The 18,929-nt window shown below is 50.6% G+C and overlaps 1 protein-coding gene and 2 long non-coding RNA genes across 3 annotated transcripts; 1 reads left to right on the top strand and 2 right to left on the bottom strand.

Moving 5' to 3' along the window:
* Window positions 1–6,242: 6,242 nt before the first annotated feature.
* LOC135399472 (uncharacterized) lies at window positions 6,243–7,063 on the bottom strand. The gene is made up of 2 exons (XR_010424290.1): window positions 6,895–7,063; window positions 6,243–6,418 (listed from the first exon to the last, which is right to left on the bottom strand). It is a non-coding gene; the product is annotated as an uncharacterized LOC135399472 (long non-coding RNA).
* Window positions 7,064–8,062: 999 nt separating this feature from the next.
* Window positions 8,063–9,245, bottom strand: LOC135399471 (uncharacterized). The gene is made up of 2 exons (XM_064631246.1): window positions 8,193–9,245; window positions 8,063–8,132 (listed from the first exon to the last, which is right to left on the bottom strand). Exons 1-2 carry the CDS (start codon window positions 9,082–9,084, stop codon window positions 8,080–8,082), a joined length of 945 nt encoding a protein of 314 aa, XP_064487316.1. The 5' UTR covers window positions 9,085–9,245; the 3' UTR covers window positions 8,063–8,079.
* Window positions 9,246–12,700: 3,455 nt separating this feature from the next.
* On the top strand, window positions 12,701–13,493 carry LOC135399470 (uncharacterized). Its single transcript, XR_010424289.1, has 3 exons — window positions 12,701–13,036; window positions 13,091–13,235; window positions 13,301–13,493. It is a non-coding gene; the product is annotated as an uncharacterized LOC135399470 (long non-coding RNA).
* Window positions 13,494–18,929: the final 5,436 nt, after the last annotated feature.

Here is an 18,929-nt window from a genome sequence, read left to right as displayed (position 1 = left end):
CTCAGGAAAATTCGATACCGTCCTGAAAGTGATTTCCATCGCGTGGCGCTGAGGACACGCCACGCTCACACCTAGGACTGTCACTCCACCGAACGCCCCTGGTCTCTGCCTCTGCCACTCACCTTGCATGTCTTCCTGACCTTCAGGTCCGCAGAGCTCAGGTTCCTCCTCAAGTCCTTCGAGCCCAGTTTTTTGCTCTCCTAGACGCGCAGTTTTCCACCTCTACCACCGCTTACACCGATGGCGCCTCTCGAAATGGCAAGTCTGCGTCAGCGTTTGTCCTCCCCGCCGAAGGCGGAGTTCAAGGACGTCGCCTTTGGCATCGTACATCATCCACAGCTGCGGAACTCTACGCCATACTTGCTTTTTGCAGCACATCGTACCTTTCGCCCCCCGCAATAGGGTGGTGTTTACTGACTCAACCTGTGCGCTGCAAGCAGGGATGGGCAGTAATACACATATTTTGTATTATAATACTAATACATAATACTTTCTACAAATCGGTATTATAATACAGATACAAATAGGTTTCAAAAATGAGTATTATAATACATAATACTAATACTTCTGTGTATTACACGAGTAATACTTGTAATACATTGATACTGAACTTGGGGAGAAAAAAAGGAAAAGAACAGAAGAATTACTTAGATATATGCCCGTTACTTATCGAGACAATCATTCTCCAATGACGTTTTGTTCACGCTTACATTTTTGCACATGGCCTGATCTTTCCGAATAAGATCAGATAGCGCTGATCAATTCGATCGCAGTGAAGAACTTGCTCTCACTGTGGCAGAGCCCTGATTTCATCCACTCTGGACGATAAAATGTGGGCCGTTCAAAAACCTGTGACTGTCCATAGTGCAACCGCGTACAGGGGTGACTGGCTGCACTGGACCCACTCTTTCATAACACAAATGGCTTGCACCGGTTTGACTCATCCTTACGGATTCTGAAGTGGAAGGAATGCGAGGAAACCTCCAGTAACCTCTGGCCCCAAAGTCACTCGCTTTGGGATAATTTGGGCCCGGAGAACACTGCAATAGGATCCTTGTTCGTGTTCAAATGTTTGTGGGACACGCAAAAATTACTGATGAAGTGCACTGGTGACACTTTGCAGGTCGAACTTACGACCTCTGGGAAAGTATTACACCTTCAAAAGTATTATAATACACGTAATAGCTCGTGTTGTGTATTATAATACAGACATAAATACATTTCAAAATGAGTATTATAATACTGTAATACAAATACTCAAAAGTATTACAGAAACAGCATTATAATACAAAGTATTACTATTACTGCCTATCCCTGGCTGCAAGCAATTGGAAATTCTGGCATCCGAGGCTCCTCCAGCTCGTTGGTAATGGATGTGTTAACCGCTTACAAACTTGTCTACGAAGCAGGGCATAGGCTCGCTCTCCAGCGGGTTCCCGCCCATTAAGGTGTCGAAGGCAATGAACTGGCGGACAGCGCCGCCGAAGCAGCTCTCTCGTCGGACACGGACGTGTATTACACTGCTCAGAGGCGATCGGCGGTCAACACCTCGAAGCCTTGTGACTCCTCTAGCTACCCGCCAACGGACCGCCGACATACTACACCCCGCCATGCTGAGCAGAGTTGACGCAGCGCTCGCTTTCCGCATGCCAGCACATATCTCTCGTCAAGACGCCGCATTAGTGCATCGAATACGCCTCGACGTGGCCTTCATAGCACAGTGGCGCTACTGCTTGCGGCAAGTTAACTCTCCCCACTGCAGTCACTGCGGTGCTGTTGAAGATCTCGAGCACATTCTTCTCCATTACCCACACTAGCACACTTCCAGCTCCGTACTCTCCGCCTCCCTCCACGAGCCCGACTCCCGTCCCCTCTCCCTCACAAAATTGTTTGGCCCCTGGCCGCATCCAGCACACCAACGCTCTGCCCTCAAGACTCTCTTCGCCTTTTTAGACGCCACAGGACTTCGATCCTCATTGTAACGGGACTCATTCCTTCATTCCCTGCTTCACCTCCAGCAATGGGGTAGAGTATCGCCTCCGGCGGTGACACTCCCCACCGATTAACCTGAACAAAAGTTGTTGTTGTTGTTTATTATCATTCACCCCATTTTGTCTTGACTACGTCAAGGACGCCTTTCAAATTGACCTTTTTTTCACAAAGGGTTTAGTGCATGCGCATGCCCATGACGCGCCGGAGAGGGTTATCTTGGTCTGCATTTGGTGTCACAGTATGGAAATAACGAAGAAATTCGGGCTTGTTGGTACACGGTCAAAGAGATGCTTAGCGCCATCTATTGCATTATTCGATAACGAACTAGCATATCTCGACACGTCGCGTTGGAAGAATACCCGGTATATACGGTCGGGGTTGTATAAATGTCGGGGTGATTTCCTCAAATAAATGTGTTGTAACTTAGCGCCCTTTTTTGTGTGTGCTTTGTCCGTGCCTGGAGGAGGAGGAGTGTCGTTGGGAGGAACCCGAGAGGTCTGCCTGCCTGATTAGGCGGCATGTTTCTCGGGTAGGGAAAGGTGGTGGAGAGGAGGAAAGGAAAGGGTGAAGTGGAAGACCGAGCGGAATCCGCTCGGGGGGAGGATAGCTGCGTCCATGGGCCGACTTCAGGGGAACTGTGCCGGCATACGCCTATTACACATCTGAGGGAAACCCAGGAAAAACCCCAGACGGCACAGCCGGCCCGCGGATTCGAACCGCGGACCTCCCAGTCTCCAAGCGCACGCGTTACCGCTGCGCCACCGGAGCTGGTTTGTCCGTGCCTCGTCTGTTAGCGCCAAGCGTTTCTTTGATCACGTACGGGGACAAGAGAAGCAGGGTACCACTGGGGAGATCGCACGAACGGCGCAACTCGGGACCGATTTTGGTCCCTTTGTGGTACCCACGTGGATTTGTTCGGACGCGCCTAGAGCGTGGTTCGCCGAAGAGCTGCTGGTTCACGACGCGCATATGTGAAAAATTGTCCTTTTCAGTTTTAGTTTTGTGTCCGTCCTTTCCTTTTCTTATTTTCTTTGTCTTTCCTCCTTCGTTTCTTTTCTTCTTTTCCTGATGTTTTCTTTCCCATTTTCTCAATTTTTCTTCTCCATTTCTTTTCATTTCCTTCTCTTCTTTTCTTTTCCCTTTTTCTTTTCCATTTTCCCCCATTTTCCATTTTTTTTGGTATAGCAAGCCGACCTCCGTCTGGCTGACCTTTCCTCTTTTTTCTTAATAGATATATTCCTCTCCCTCCATTATCCACCCGCCGCCTTGCAAGCCGTCTTCCGACTACACTCTTAAAAATGAACTTCACCACATAGCACGCTCCTAGCCAACCGTCATCCCGAGTAACAATGCTCTCGCCCTAGATTTGTTGAAAACGGGAGGCGGAGCCTATATTGAGCCATTATGCACGGCACAGAATCCTGTTTTCAACCAATCAGGGGAGAGAACGTTGTCATTCGAGATGATGGTCGACTAGGAGCGTGCTATGTGGTGAAGCTCATTTCTAAGAGTGCAAAGGGATAAACGCATGGAGCGTTTTTCCGACGTTTTCACGACGCGCGCGCGCTCGAGGTGCGTGTGACCTCGTAAAAACCAATCTTTCAACGCGCACGGAGGGCGTACGCCGGAATCTGTCGACTACAGATATTCGCGCGCGTCTGGGCGCGTTTTCCGAGACGTAGACAGAACCATGGCCACCGTGCAGCAGACAAGGTTGCGTATGAGCAGCTCGCATAAATTTTTGGGACATAAGCGTGCTTTGTTAGACGCTGCTCTAGAAGAAATGCTCCAAACCGGTGCAGTTCAGAGATACCAGAGCCCTTGGGCGTTTCCTGTTGTGCTGGCTCCGAAACGTGATGGTACGGCAAGGTTATGCGTCGACTATCGTCGACTTAACGCAGTAACTGTAAGGGACTCTTATCCCTTCCCGTCCATCGAATCAATCATGTATTCCCTGGGCAACGCTGCGGTGTTTTGAACGCTTGATTGTAGCAGAGGGTTCTTGCAGATCCAAGTTGCCCCGGAGGATGTCCCGAAGACAGCCTTTACCTGTCATTGGGGTGTGTTCCAGTTCGTACGGATGCCTATCGGTCTGTCTAACTCACCAGCCAGTTTCCAGCGGTTGACGGACACCGTATTAGGAGATGCGAAATACAATTTCACGATGGCGTACATGGATGATGTCGTAGTGTTTTCCAGAAATTTTCAGGAACACTTGGAACACCTGTCAATCGTCCTTGCAAGGATGAAGCAGGCGGGGCTAACCATTAACCCCCGCAAGGTACAGCTGGCATCGCCTAGGATCAGCCTTCTCGGCTTCGTGGTGGACGGAGGCACCATCAGTCCTAGCGATGACAAGCTAAAGGCGATCATGGAGTTTCCAGTTCCCGGTAACGTAAAAGCCTTGCAGCGTTTTCTAGGTATGGTTGGTTTTTACCGGCAATCCATTCCTAATTGTGCTCAGTTAGCGCAGCCGCTTAACCAGTTGTTGCGCAAGGACACACACTGGCATTGGGGAGAACAGCAGGAACAATCCTTCCGAGCTCTGTCTCATGCAATCGCTAATACGGCCAGGCTGTATTTGCCCGACCTAAATAAACCGTTTGTTGTGCAAACAGATGCTAGCGATTATAGTGTTGGCGCAGTTCTCTTGCAGGAGCATGACGCTATTCTCTGTCCGGTGGCTTTTGCAAGTCGCACGCTGAATCCGGCAGAACGGAACTATTCCGTCACGGAAAAGGAGTGCCTGGCGATCATCTTCGCTCTCGGGTAGTTTGATCTCTACCTGGATGGCAGCACTTTCACCGTCCAGACGAACCACCAGGCACTCTCATGGCTGCAGCGGCTCCACAACCCAGCTGGACGTCTCGCCAGGTCGGCCCTGAAGCTACAAGGCACTCCTTCAACGTGGAGTACAGGCGGGGCTCCACGAACGTGGTAGCGGACGCACTATCCCGTGCGCCTCTACCGGAGGGGGAAGAGGTAGGCACCGAGGCGCCTTCTCAACTCCTGGCAGCAGCACAAGTGGCACGGGATGGATCCTCGTCCTGGGACACGGTCGTCAGCAGAGAGCAGCTCCTAGACGCTCAGAGAGCGGACGGCCTTTGTCAGCGGGTGTCTCAATGGTTAGCTGAGCAGGTCTCGGCAGACACCGGAACGTCTGACGGACCACATGACTCCTATCTGCTGGGCGAGCATGGCATCCTGTTCAGGTACATGCCCCCGGCGGATGACGACGACGGTACATCCTCATTCAGAGTCGTGGTGCCACGGAAGCTGCGTAAGTCTTTCATACGTTACTTTCATGACTCGGCCTTGGCAGGTCACAGCAGCGGCAGGAAAACTTATGTAAAGTTATGTCGTGTTACGACATGGCCACGAATGAGGCAGGACGTAACTAAGTATGTTCGCACTTGTCCGATATGCCAGAGACAAATCCTCGTGGTGGTTTACCCCCTGGGCGCTTACAGCCAGTCCAGAGCAATAGGGCCTGGCAGATAGTTGCTTGTGATGTGATGGGACCTTCTCCTCGTAGTCCTAGAGGTAACCAATACCTGTTTGTGGTTACTGATCATTTCACAAGGGGGGTTGAGCTGTTTCCTCTCAGGACGCTGACTTCCCAAAGAGTATGGGAACGACTACCCGACACCTTTTGCTGGTTCGGGTTTCCCGCTCAGCTGATCACTGACAACGCAACCTACTTTACAAGTAAGGTGTTCTCAGATTCTTGCGCTGTCTTAGGCATTCAGCACAAGAAGACTTCCCCGTATCACCCTCAGGCTAATATTACCGAACGTGTTAATCGGAACCTGGTGATGTTGTTCGCTTTTACTAGTCAGCACCACGGTGATTGGGATCTTCGCCTGACTGAGCTGGCGTTCGCTACACGGACGACGGTCAACAGATCTACAGGCCTCACCCCGGCGTTCCTGAACTTGGGACGAGAGGCTCCTTTTCCAGTAGAAAATGCCCTGGGCCTCGTGGATGGCATCGGATCCTGGATCCTGGGCCTCGGGAGTAGTAGGTACTGGACTCTCATGGTGCACAACGCCCAACTGTCCTGAACACGATTTAATTAGCAATTAGAGCTAATTGGGACCCCCCACATTAATCAGCACCCTCCAGGGAGCCACCACACTAATTGGGGAAAGTCTAACTCGTGTCCAGACCAGCTGAGCGTTGTGCACCATGAGAGTCCATAAAAAAGAAAAATAATAGGCAGAAAATAAAATAAAAAGATGGAAATAGAGTGGAGAGAAACAATTTATTCGAAAATCAACGATGCCGCGGCGAAGAAGCCGCTCCGCAACACCCGAGTGACCAGCGCCCGCCATGTTGGTAGTTTGCACCCAGCAGTTGCAGAGATCGACGACAGGTGGCCACGTAGTTGCAAGGCATCACACCAGATGGCGCCACCATCATAGCTCTAGACGAGAAAGACAGAACAAGATACTAGCGGTAGGTAAAAATGACAGCACTGCCAAGCAAGTCTAGGCATGCGAGAGAAAAGGTCTAACCGCTACTGCTAAACAGAAAACAGTACACATCGGGGAAATAGGCTTACGGGGACGATCGCTTAGGCCTAACCACAACACTACGCAGCTAACACAAGGCGGGAACCACACATCGCTAAACATGCGAGAAAAGGCTTAACACGAGCGCGGTCACCGCTAAACACGGCAAACATACGAGGAAAGAGGCTTACGGGGGCGATCGCTTAGGCCTATCCTCAACACTACGCAGCTAACACAAGGCGGGAACCACACATCGCTAAACATGCGTCAACAGGCTTGGACACCGCAAAACAAGTCTAAACATGCGAGAAAAGGCTTAACACGAGCGCGGTCACCGCTAAACACGGCAAACATACGAGAAAAGGAGCGCGTCAAATCACTCACTCACCTTTTCCCCCGCGGCAACTTCCAGGCAGAAACTGAGCGAGCGCGGAGAACATACGTCTGCTCTCTACGAGAGGCAGCCAGCAACTGAGCGAGCGCGCGGAGCGCACGTCCGTCTTCCGCGACGGTCCGAGAGAAACTGAGAGAGGCGACGCGCGCGCGCCCTCTGCTCCACCCGTCCGCGCATGCGCGCGCGCGCTCCTAGCTCCCTCTGCGCCGGCCGCGGGTGTTTTCGGTTTCGGCTCTCTGCTGCTGCGCGCGCGCTCCTAGCGGCGACGGGTGGCTTTTCAGTTTCGCTTTCATTCTCCGTTCTTTGCGCGCGCTTTGCGCGCTGTATAAAGGCAGCGCGCACCGCGCTCGCGTCATCACTACGTGAAGATGTTCAGCTACCACTCTTTACAAAATTGTTCCCGCACCCACGCTTCTTGGGAAGAAGTGGAGAAGGAATGTTTCAACGGCGAAAGTCCCCGCAACGAGCTCGTCATCACTGCTTTTCGCTACGTGATAGACATGGTAGGCTTTGGCAATATAGGAGAGATCTCGCCGGGGCCACTGCAGGAGATGGTGCGTCGGATCTACGCCCGTTACAAGAACGTCTGCATAACGGTTCCAGACGGACCCCTGGGACTAATGTGCGAATTTGTGAGCTTGGCCAACGCAGAATTCAACTACATCGCTGCAGACATCGTGGACCTTCTCGCTCGTGCCATCGCTCATATTAAGCACGCCCTGCGGAAGCAGCGACATTTGCAAGCAGTCTACATCGCCAATTTTGTCATTGATTTATTGAAATACCGATTGGTTATTGACATGCAACGCATTAAACAGTCCGAATAACTTTGACGAGACTCTGTGTGTTCTTTCACTGAAACATCTTTATTGAATACATACAAAGGACTTGGTCAATAGATGCCTGCACCCTCCCTCCCTTGTCTGATCTCACGAACGCAGCATTACGAGATGATCAGACGTGCAAGAAAAGGGGAATCTTCATCGCAGCGCCGTCATTGCGCGGGTCACTGCGCCAGCACGATGACGGAATGGTCATTCTTTTCGTACACCCATTCCGCTACCACACTGCCACGATGTCCCGTGCTTCTCCTGTCTGCGAGAGAGAGAGAGAGAGAAGCATGTCTCGACTAGAACTTTTATTCTCGATTACATGCGCGTGCAGCTCTTTGTTCAACGGTTACTCGATGCCTGACGTCGACGGTCTCGGGCTCTCTTCCGGGTTTTCCGGTGCTGCACAAAGAGGGAGTACTATCGTAATGCGATACGCGTCAAAACACCCGTAAAGCTTACCGTATTCGCAGCTCCCATAAGGGAAGGAGTGTACGGCATCCACGAGATAGCGTTTGTCGTCGTAGGGGACCAAGCTCTTCTTGAGTCTCGAAATGGTGTACATCGTTTGCTTTATACTCTGGATGGTGCACTGCTTCTGAGAGACCGCCTTTTCATTGAACAGAGAATCTCGGTACACTTCGTGCAATAAATGTTTCCGCACCACGTCTTTCTTAACTCCTTTGGCTCTCGCGATCTGTTTGTGTGACCCAGCCAAGAGAATGCTGTACATTTTCGCTCGGATGGCTACGACTTCCTGAATAACTCCGCCCCCCGTCTCGTCTTTGAAGTACCCCATCTGGTTCGCGTGCTCGTCGTTGAAAAGTGGGTGGTCTGGCGGATAGGAAGACAGATCTAACTCACTCTCAATCTTCATCAGCTGCTCTTCCAGGCTTTCACACGTGAGAGAAAAAATTACGCTGTCCGTGTCGCTATAGATCAATTGCACTGGACATGTCAAGCGAGAAAAGAGCGACTCGTAGATGAAGCTGTACATTCGGACTTTGGATATTTCAAGAATGGCAAAGCCCACGTAAAGGGGGTGCGTGCATTTGATGCGGCGTTGTTTCATCTCGTACAAGATGCACTTGTCACTCAGAATGAGAAAATGCTGACTGTCGACGGAGCTAGCCTTTCGTAGTGCACTTTCTTTGTCGTAGGCTATTGCGTACCTTTTCATGCGTCTCACATTTTGTATCGACTTACCGAACGTGCTGTTCGACATGGTTTTGTACAGAAGTCTCTCGAATTTCGTGCTCGCGGCATTCCTCAACGCGACGTTTCTCTGCACGAAGGTTCGCAAAAAGTCGTCTTGGCGGAACGAGAGGATGCTGTGAACACGTTTTATTTTCATGCCCAACCTCACGTACAGAGCGAGCAATGCATAATGAACGACGTAGCGTTCTTTGTCATAGCACGTCAGCAAGAGTTTCTTTGTGGGAGGGGCGTTCAGCGCCAACGCATCTTTCAGGTGTCGCTGGTAGGGGGACAGTTCGTTCTCGTCCACGCACCTGTGTTCGGGTGCCAGGGGAAAATCCCTAGTGAGCGCGTGCAGTTCTTCGGGATACAACAAGTCTACCACATATACGTAACCCACTTCCGAATCGTGAGGAATGTTGAGAAAATCAATCTCGCTCCACCTCGAAGGATCGACCCACTCAAAACCACCTGTCGGGAGATGGAAAGTCATCGCGTACGGGTACAAACTATTCACGTCGAGGTACTGGATAAAAGTCTTTTCTTGCTGGGGATCGTAATCGTCGCACCCCTCGTGATTAGCCCGACAGTATCTGTGGAAGCTGTTACAAATGCCTCCCCTGATTCCCTTCTCGATCGTTTCGTACATCTCGCGATCGCTCATGAGCTCGAGTTTGACTTTGGTGAGCTTCAGAGCGCTACCCCACGCGTAGCTGGCGAGGGACACTGTGCGTAGGATATCTAACCTATCCGTCTCTAGCGCAATCTTCCTGAAATACAGCACGACGTCGCAGAGCTGACAGGCGTCGAGCGTGACGTAGAGACGCGTGTAACCACCGAGGTTCTTACATTCGAACAATTCGAAAATCTCTAGGGCGTACTGATAGTCCTCGTCCGTGATCTCTTGGTCGTTCAGGTCACTTTTGAAAGCTTCCTTTGGCGGTAGTGCGGGCAAATTGTACGCTTCGAAACTGTCGACGAAGGTGTACGGGTAAATGCCCTTCCTGAGGAGGCGCCGGAAACGGTCACCATACATTTGGCGGGTACAATGAAACGCGCTCTCGCCACCGCTCGCGAGCAGGGTTTCCACCAGGTTCGCCAAGGACAGGTTGAAAAACTGCGTGGTATCGCGGAAATGGAGATCGCCAATGTTGAACCCTCTTATCTTTTCCGTACTCGAAGCTAAGATCCACGGCTCGCCCAGATTTAGAACGTGCATGTGGCGGAGAAGGGAGCTCAAATCGTATTGCAGGTTGTGCACGCACACGACGAGTTCTTTGGTATTACGACACGTAAGGTTACACGTATCACACAGCGTCGCGACAAAATTCGAAGAACCGGGCTCTACGAAGCAGGTGTGGTCGTGATGCGATACCTTCCGCGTATGTCGGTTAAATTCGATTCCACAAAATTCGCAGTGCGTAGCGCTCGCGTGCCGAAAGTGGTCTTCCATACTCATGACCAACGGCGCGGGACAACTGTTCAACCTATCGATTTGATCGCTAAATCGCTTGAGCGAGAGCAAGCATTTCTCTGCCGCGTTGGGTCCCAAATAGCCATCTAGGCCTAGTATTTTTCCGTCCCAACTTCTCACTACAACGATGCAGTACGAGCTCATCCTGTGCACACTCACAGCGTCCTTAACGAGTGCGTCCTTTTCCAAGACGCTCTCCGTGTCCAACACCGCGAAATAGGGATAGGGATGCATGTACTGTATCTTGTTGAAGGAGACACACTCCCCCGCTTTTGGCATTTCGAGAATCACTTCGTTTACGTCGCGACACAGACGTTCGTGTTGCTGCAATGCCTCTCTCGTCCCGTAACCGGACGTGCATTTCTCGCAATAAAAGTAGTCACTTCGTCCCATGAAAGTGCTAAATTTTCTGATTCCATAGAAATGCTCTCTAACCTCGAGCAAGTGGACTTTATCTTTATAGAGCGTACAGGGAACCCGTCCTGTTGTTATCGAACTCGTCTGCTCGTCGAACACGTAGATGTACACGGAGATTTTGTTTTTTCTCTCCCACAGGGAAATGTCTTCGTAAGTGACTGGGAAGCAGGGCGGCCAGTACGTTACGCGCGTCTCCGGATTCGAAGGATTCATGTACTTGCGGTATCTAACATAATCGTTTGGGTTGTTTCTCAACGGATGCAAGAGTGCCAGCACGCTATACTTGAAACACTCGTTTTCGTGATTCGGCGGAAGTTTGACGTTTGTGAGAGTCTTTCGTTTTCTTTTTAGCAGCTCGGGAAGCTCGATCGTGCACCCAATCCGCTTCGGTTTTAAGCGCGTTAGTTTTAAGTCGACACATTGGACGTCGTTCGAGGTGAAACCAGACCCTTCTGTCGCATAGTTTTCTACGCGTTGCGAGGACTCTGCGATGGCAGCATTTATCGCGCCTTCGATTTCTTGGCGGTTATGCACCACTCTCAAGTGAAGGTTCACGTGGAGGAGATGAGAAGTCAACCCATCGGCTCCGTCCTTAATCATGAGCACCTTCGAGCACAGACAAAATTTGAAAGGCATGGGATAAGCTTCGAGGACGCGCGTGATTACTGGAGCTATGCTCGGTAGATAAAGTCGCAAATCGTCGACGTTGTCGTCGTGTGGGGAACAGAGAAGCGTGTACCTAGTAGCCGTTCCGTCAAATGCCTCATCTGTGACAAAAAAAGGAAGGAATCGTCTCTCCGTGACGGAGGGATGATTCTCTACGACGTGTTCTCGCAATTCAACGATTCTACGTCCCTCGACAGGCTCAGCTTCGTTTTGAAATTCTGGGCTTGCATCTGGTGATTCATCTCTAACCCTACCAGACAGAGGAATGAAATCTGCATACGACTGATCCCCTTCCCACATGAGCAATTCGTCTGCATTGTCATGTCCATCTAGGGGTTCGTCGTCGTCGTCCGTTTCAGGTATTACGAAAGGCGGACTACTGACTCTGTCGTCGTCGTCGTCGTCGTCGTCGTCGTCATCTGAAAGGACGACTGGGCTATTACCGAGATTCTCTATTCTAGCTTCGTGCTCTCTTTCTACGGCCACGAGCATGGCATCGATGGGGTCGTACTGACATACGAGACAGCGTGGCACTGCGGTCAAACAAAATCAGTACGAGATTTCCTCTCACGAAACAATGCTCACTTTTCCCTTCAGTTGAGGAACGCTTGAGATTGATGATGAGAGAGGATGGGGTGAGTTCCTGTGTTCAGTGTCATGCGGTGACAGCGGCTATTGGTTCCTGAAAAAACAATGCTATACATAGAATACACTCTCACAGCAGAGACGGTCGACTTACATTTTGGTCCACGAAACGCCTCGTGTCGTGGATGGGTGCCCCTCGTGGGCTTTCGATCAATCGTCGTAGAACCAGCGCACCTTTTATAGTCGCTACACCGCTCTCCTCCTCCTCGCATTGCAACGGTGTCGTCTGTACTTTGACCACCCCGCCTTCCGTCTTTCGCGCCTTTTTGCGATGTCGCATATGACAATGATAATACCATCGACGTTGAATAAAACATTACACTATTTTCTAGCTAACACTCGGGGCCGACTTGTATATGACGACGAGAAGACCCAGAGTGGGATTCGAACCCAGGATCCTTCTACACTGGACGCGACACACTAACCACTAGTCTAATTCGTACTGCGTGACGTTTTTCGTATTGCGGGGTTCGTGTCTACACACGTCACAACATGTTCAAACACGTCCAAACATGTTCAGACACGTTCAATGACGTCATAGAGCGGAAGAGAGAGGAACGAGTGTGTCCAGGGGCGACTTCGCCGCCCGTGTCTGAACACGTCCAAACATGTTCAAACACGTCTTAACATGTTCAAACACGTTCAATGACGTCATAGAGAGTGAGAGGCAAAGCTTTACTATAAATGTCGAAGCGAATGGTCGATCGTCATTCCATCATGATCAGCTTGGTAGATCCTCGTAAGTAATACCCATGACGTCATCATCGCCGAAATGTTTGAAGAGTTTCGTTTCCAGTGTACAACACTTTTGCTGCGCGTGAAGTCGGTTTTTTCCCGCCTCACATATTTCGGGAGATTGGCAGCGCCCGCTTCTTCTGTACCAATTGTGGTGGATTGTGGTCCAAAGGTACGCTTCCTCGTTATTTTTTAATACGTTCTATAATCGTTCACATTTTTTCAGAGCAAAAGCATTGGACGGACCGATTGATTCGCCCGTTTCTCGGCTGTCGGACGGTACCGTTCGACGTACGTTGCGAAGGACTTCGACTATTGAAGGAAGATGGAGAAGATGGACCATCAGTGTCACTCTGTGACTGAAGAAGATTGTACGTGCGTGTGTTTGAGTTAAAAAAAAAAAAAACACGCGTTTCTCACACTCCTTTCGTTGCAGATTACGAATGGCTACTGACGGGAGATCTACCCCTGGTCCTAACCTTCAAGCCTCCTCCAAAGACCTTCTTTTTGCGAATCGGCGATCAACTGACTACCTGTCGTTGCGGTGGACTCTGGTCGAGAAACCCCAGCCATTGGTTAGACTCGAGCCTTCGTCCGTATTTGGGCTGCCTTCCCGGCTACGAAACCAAAGCTGGAGCCTAATTCATGTGTAACGAGAAATAAAAAAAAGGTTGTCTACTCTCATTACGTCTCAGTCATGATGACGCCCGAGCAGAGGTTTGCCACCTTTGTGCAAACACGAATGTATCGGGACTTGCTGCGATTGCGCGATTATATTCACGGCGATAGCTGCGAGGGAGACTTTCGCTCGATTCTCAAGACGATACCCTTACGTCTGTTCACCGTCAGCGGGAAGATTGCAAAGAAAATGAAGCGTTTCGTAGATTACAAGCTCGAGCTGCTGGAGAAGTATAGACGAGGAGAGACAGTCGACCCGTGTCTCATCAACGCGGGTTTCAACCGACCTATCGTCCGTCGCTACTGGCTTCTCCACACATCCCTCGACGTCACGGTGCAGACCGGCGACGACGGCGAGCGTCGGGTCAGCACGTTGGAAGATCGTCTCGCAAGGGTCTTGTGTATGTCGTGAATAAATATACTATTTTTTACGAAACGAGTTCGCTCACGAGGAGACGTTTTATTGTTTTGTCATTCTCTTCGAGGTTACAGGAAAACATGGATACACAACTTTTCAAGCTGTAGCGTTTCGACATGCACGTGGCTACGTAGATACAAAAAAGCCCGCAGTAAGGCGAAAAAGGCGATTGAATACACTTGTCATTATACTCGTCCACTACAGGTAAAGTCTTTCGAAGGTTTGCTTCGATGGGGGGAAGTCCGTAGCTGTCGAAAAACACGGCAGACCCGTCGTAGTTTTTCAGGTAGAGCACCCAGTGCTGCCCGCGCCTTCTTCGCTCTTCGGTATTGATGATTAAATAGCCGGGCTTGCGTAAAACGAAGGCTTCGTCGGAAGCGCAAATGCCTCTCAGCATGGAGGAAGCGAGGGGGTTCAGGGACACGAGTTCCAAGATGTCGCTCTCGTACATCTTTTCTTATGGGAAGGTGACCGTACGGTCCTTGTCGACGTACATGAGCTTGGGACACTCGGAAATCAAGAGGACGGTGACCGCGTGTGGAAGGGCTTTAGCGAAGCGTAATTGCAGGCGAACGTTTCCTTTTCGCCACTCGTTCAAATGCGAAGGAGAAGAACACTTGTCCACGTCCAAGTTGAAGTAGAGAAGGAACCCGTTCGTTTTAAATCGCTCGTAGCTATACTTGAAATGTTTCTCTCCCAGTTCTTGCAAGAAGTTAAAGTAGGGAATTTTGACGAGGTCGTTCTGAAAGTCGTACTCGGCTCGCACTTGCTGGCCGTCCACGGAGAGCATCGAATGAGACAGGTCGTAATGACGGAATTTGTAGGGGTTCGATTGGATGTCGCCGAGAAAGTCGGACGTGGCGAGCAGGGCGACGCATAATTTGGAAGGTACCCTTTCTGGGTAAACGTTTTCAAAGTGAGCGTCCAAGCTCCCGGCACTCAAGCTCCGCACCTTGGTTTCCAATCCGCGTAACACGTAGATGGCCGGCGTGGTCTGAAGCCGCCGCTCGTATTCCAAAAATAGGGAAGGTGCCAGCGTCACCTTTTTCAAGTGTAACGTCATTTCTTTAATGTCCACCTCGTAATTGTACGTTTTCTTGTCTTTGGGGACCGATACGAGTTTAAATTCGTCGTTGTTTAACAGGAAAACGACGCGAATTTCGACGGCAGGTACCATCAGGCGCGGCTGTTGAAACAGGTCGGTATTGATCTGTCCGACCAGGTTAAAGTATTTTCCACCCTTCGTCGCTTCGTAACGTTGTTTCGGACCGCGAGAAGAGACGTCGTAATCGTCCTTTAAATGTTCGTCGTCCTCGACATAGAGTCCAGCCGCGTGCACTGTTTCTTGAGCCATGGGCGTGGAATGAAGCACGACGTCCAAAATACTCCTGTAGGCGTACAACTCGTTGGAACTGACGAGCTTGTTGTTCGCGTAAACGGTGACCGTCTTAAACATGCCGCTCAACAGGTGGTTTATTGGGAAAACGACATCTTTCTCGTCCATTTCTTCCCCGTCGTCGCGAACAATGCGCACGGTCAAAGACACGAAACTGCCGTAGAGATCCAAGTGTGCCCTTTGCAAATTTTGAATACAAAACTCGATCACAGAATTATTTACCCCGTTGACCGGATAAAAGAGTTGGTACGAAGTATCTTCCACGCCGTATTGAATGGAGGGGGGTTCGAATATCATCACGTCACTCGTAAGACAATGCGGTGACCGTTGCGTCTGTATTTTTGCTTTCGTTGACGTCATGATGGACGGAGCGCGCACAGCGGATGTGTGACCTTCACGGCGTACCAAAGATATCTGCAGGTGCGTCGTGTGTCGGCGCCTTTTGTTGTCTTTTGCGGCGTTTCTTTCCATTGTTGTTGCTATTTCCAGAGCCCTCCATGGAATCCAGCACGTCTCTCCCCGTTGCTATGGCCGTCTTTTTTACTGCGCGCGATATTCCTTCGCCATCGGCCAAATTCCGCGCCAAGCGCTTCAACGTTCTCTTGGCGATCGGTTTTATTTGCTGCCAGATGGGAACGATAAACTTGGATATGTTGCTCAACACACCGCCCCCTCGTTGGAAAAGGGGTCCCGTGTACACGGGAATTATTTTGGGGGAATTACGGTACATATTTGAAATGCAACGTTAGATTGGTTCTGCCTTTGGACCGCAACGGCAAACGTCTTCCCGTTTCGTCCGCGAGAACGATCGTCACTGAGGGAATTTCGAATTGAGACAGGTTAAAATACTGGATGTTATCTAACGTGTAGGTGACGACGTGCTTGTCTTTCTCGTAATAAAAGGGTAGTATTTTTAATATCGGTTTTTTCCCGCTCCCCACGTACGTGGGTTCCACGATATCTGTGTAGACGATTATGTTGTGAAACGGGGGTTCCAGGAGTACCTCGACGGAGCTCGTGGCATCCTCATCCCCCGTGAACACGGTACGCGATTCGAAGCCCAAAAGCACGGCCAGGTACTCGGAAAGTCTTAGGGTGGAGGTGCCCTCGGAAAGTCGAATTTTACATTTCTGTTCGGTTCCGTCGAAGCTGAAGCGCGCGCGTTCGCCTACGCGCTGATTAATCGCATTTAGAAGTGCTTGCGGCGTCGCATAATAGCCGGGAGGCACATGTACTTGCAAAGATCGAGGAATTTTCGTCTTGATCGTGAAAGAAAATTGGCGCGCTACGGGGAGAGAGACGCGTAGCGTTTCTTCGTGTCCCTCGACGGCTGTGAGATGTAGCAGCTTGACAAAGGGCTCCGGTACGTGCAACCCTTTCGGTGTTTTCAGAGAGTACACGTTATCCGCGAATTCTAGCGAGGCGTCCAGCTTGTGCGTCTGGAAATACTTGTTGAGTGTGTTCCGTAGGGACGTGGTTTCCGAATTCAGAGTGACGTCGCCGAAAGCGACGGGTGCGGCGTGCTCCAATAAGATGGAGGTGGCTTCGCGTTCGCTCAATTTGGGAGGTTTCACCGCACGACCTGCTTCGCGGGACGCTAGCGAGGCGTCGAGCGCTTGCGCGAGCCGAGGGTCCAATTCCACGGCTTTCATGTCCACGGGTAAGACGAAGTCGTATCGCGATTTATTGTACGCGAAAGAAACGTCGAATTCCGAAAGGGCTTTCCCCAAATCCCTCTCGAGATCCGAGGTGACACGAAAAGTTCTGCCGGCTTCCACCGTATCCTCGAAAGAAACCTCGATTTTCGCATCTTGCCTTTCGTAGCCGATATTTAAAAAATCGTTACTTATGCTGAGATCCATCAGACCGACTTTATACCGATTCGAGAGCTGAAGCGGACTATCGAAAGCTACCGTGAAGGCGTTGAGTTTATTCGAGGGAAACTTATCCATGCTGGCGTTCGAGAGCAGGTGGACGTAGATGTCCGACATCATTTCCCAATCTTGACCACGTCGCTGCTCGGAACCCAACTGTCGTGTTCTTTGTCGTAACCGAACCAGCGAACCAAGGAGAAGCTCTGACCGTTCACCTGCTTCTTCCTCAGCACTTTCGTTACTGGCCAAGGCTGATTGGCGTCTCGGGTTACGACGAGTACCTCCTCCGGGTAGAAAGATCCGTCCACTTCCTTACCCCGGTAATCTTCCAGGTGTACGACGGGAGGAGAGGTGTCTCTCAGGCGGGAGACGGTGAAAATCTGAGGCGACCAACTCCCTTCCGAGCTCTTATGAAAACCTTTTCTGTGAAGTAGGACCCTCACTTTATCCCCCAGTTTGAGCTTCTTTTTCACGGAGGGTACGACGGGCTTCCCATTTATCTTATTGAACAGCTCCAATTCGTTTTCGGGCGTGACTTCGGACGGGCTGATGCCCAAAGTCCTGTGTTTGGTGGTGTTGTAGTCGCGCACGATCTTGGGAAGCGCGGAAACGAAGTGGTATTTTCCCGTTACTCTAAAATAACGGAATATTCTGTCGCGTAAAGTGCGTATGACGCGCTCTGCCTGCGACGCTTTGATTACTGGAGAGAAGGTAGAATACATCTGTACCTTCTTTCGTGAGAGATACTCCTTGACGGTCTTGTTGTAGAATTCCCCGCCTCTGTCGCAAAAGATGCGTGTAGGTACGTTACCTCCCCGAAAAAGTCTTATCATGGCCCTTTTCATTTCGGCTGGGCGCTTCGTCTTTAGCGGGAGGGTGCGCAGAAAGCGGGAGAGGGAATCGATTGCCACGAGAATGTAGCGGTAGCCACCGTTGAATCTCTTGTATTTTGAAAAATCGGCGAGGTCCATTTGCCACACGTCGTTGATCTTGAGCGCGATGATGCGTCTCCTATTAAACTTTCTTCTGACCGGATGGTGAAGCGTGTAGGCATCCAGCTTTCTGAGAATGGCAAGAGCCTTCTTTTTGCTCAAGTGATGCGCTTTTCTATAGCGTTCCACACCCCCCAAACCACCCTCTGGTTTCTCATATCCCTCCATAAGTCGTCCACGCAATGGAGGCTTGCTGCTGCTGCTGTTGAGGCTCGCGAGATTTGGGTAGAGAAATCAGACGCAATAGTTTCGAGACTTTGGGGAACCAGGAAGGTTTCTTTCCCGTCTTACGTTGCAACAAATAATTGACGAGTTCGTAAACGGAGGAGTGTCTGATGGGCTTGCCCGACACGGAGACACAACCCTCGCGATCCCAGGAAAGAACCTTCTTTAATTCCGAGACGACCCTTTCCGCTTCCTCTTCGTCCACCTCTGGAGAGAGGAGCGAATAGTCAAAGTCATTTGTAGCGTCGGACGCCTTGTTTTTATTGTCGTAGGGGTCAAATCCGTACTGCTTGAGTATACGATACAGTGCTTGCAGTATGAGTTTCACTTTGACGTCGTCACTCTCCTTCGAGGAAAGAATGTTTCCGATGGAGGTGGTCACTTCAATTCTCTTGGCCATTGACGAAAAGGTTCAACACGGCGGAAAGCAGGAGAGGAACCACCGACGAAAGAACGCCCTGTCCTCGCTGCTGAGACAGATA

Source organism: Ornithodoros turicata, chromosome 7 (assembly GCF_037126465.1).
Source record: "Ornithodoros turicata isolate Travis chromosome 7, ASM3712646v1, whole genome shotgun sequence".
NCBI classification, from domain to species: Eukaryota; Metazoa; Arthropoda; class Arachnida; order Ixodida; family Argasidae; genus Ornithodoros; species Ornithodoros turicata.
The sequence above is the reverse complement of the archived record's forward strand: the minus strand, read 5'-3'. Positions and strand labels throughout refer to the sequence as shown.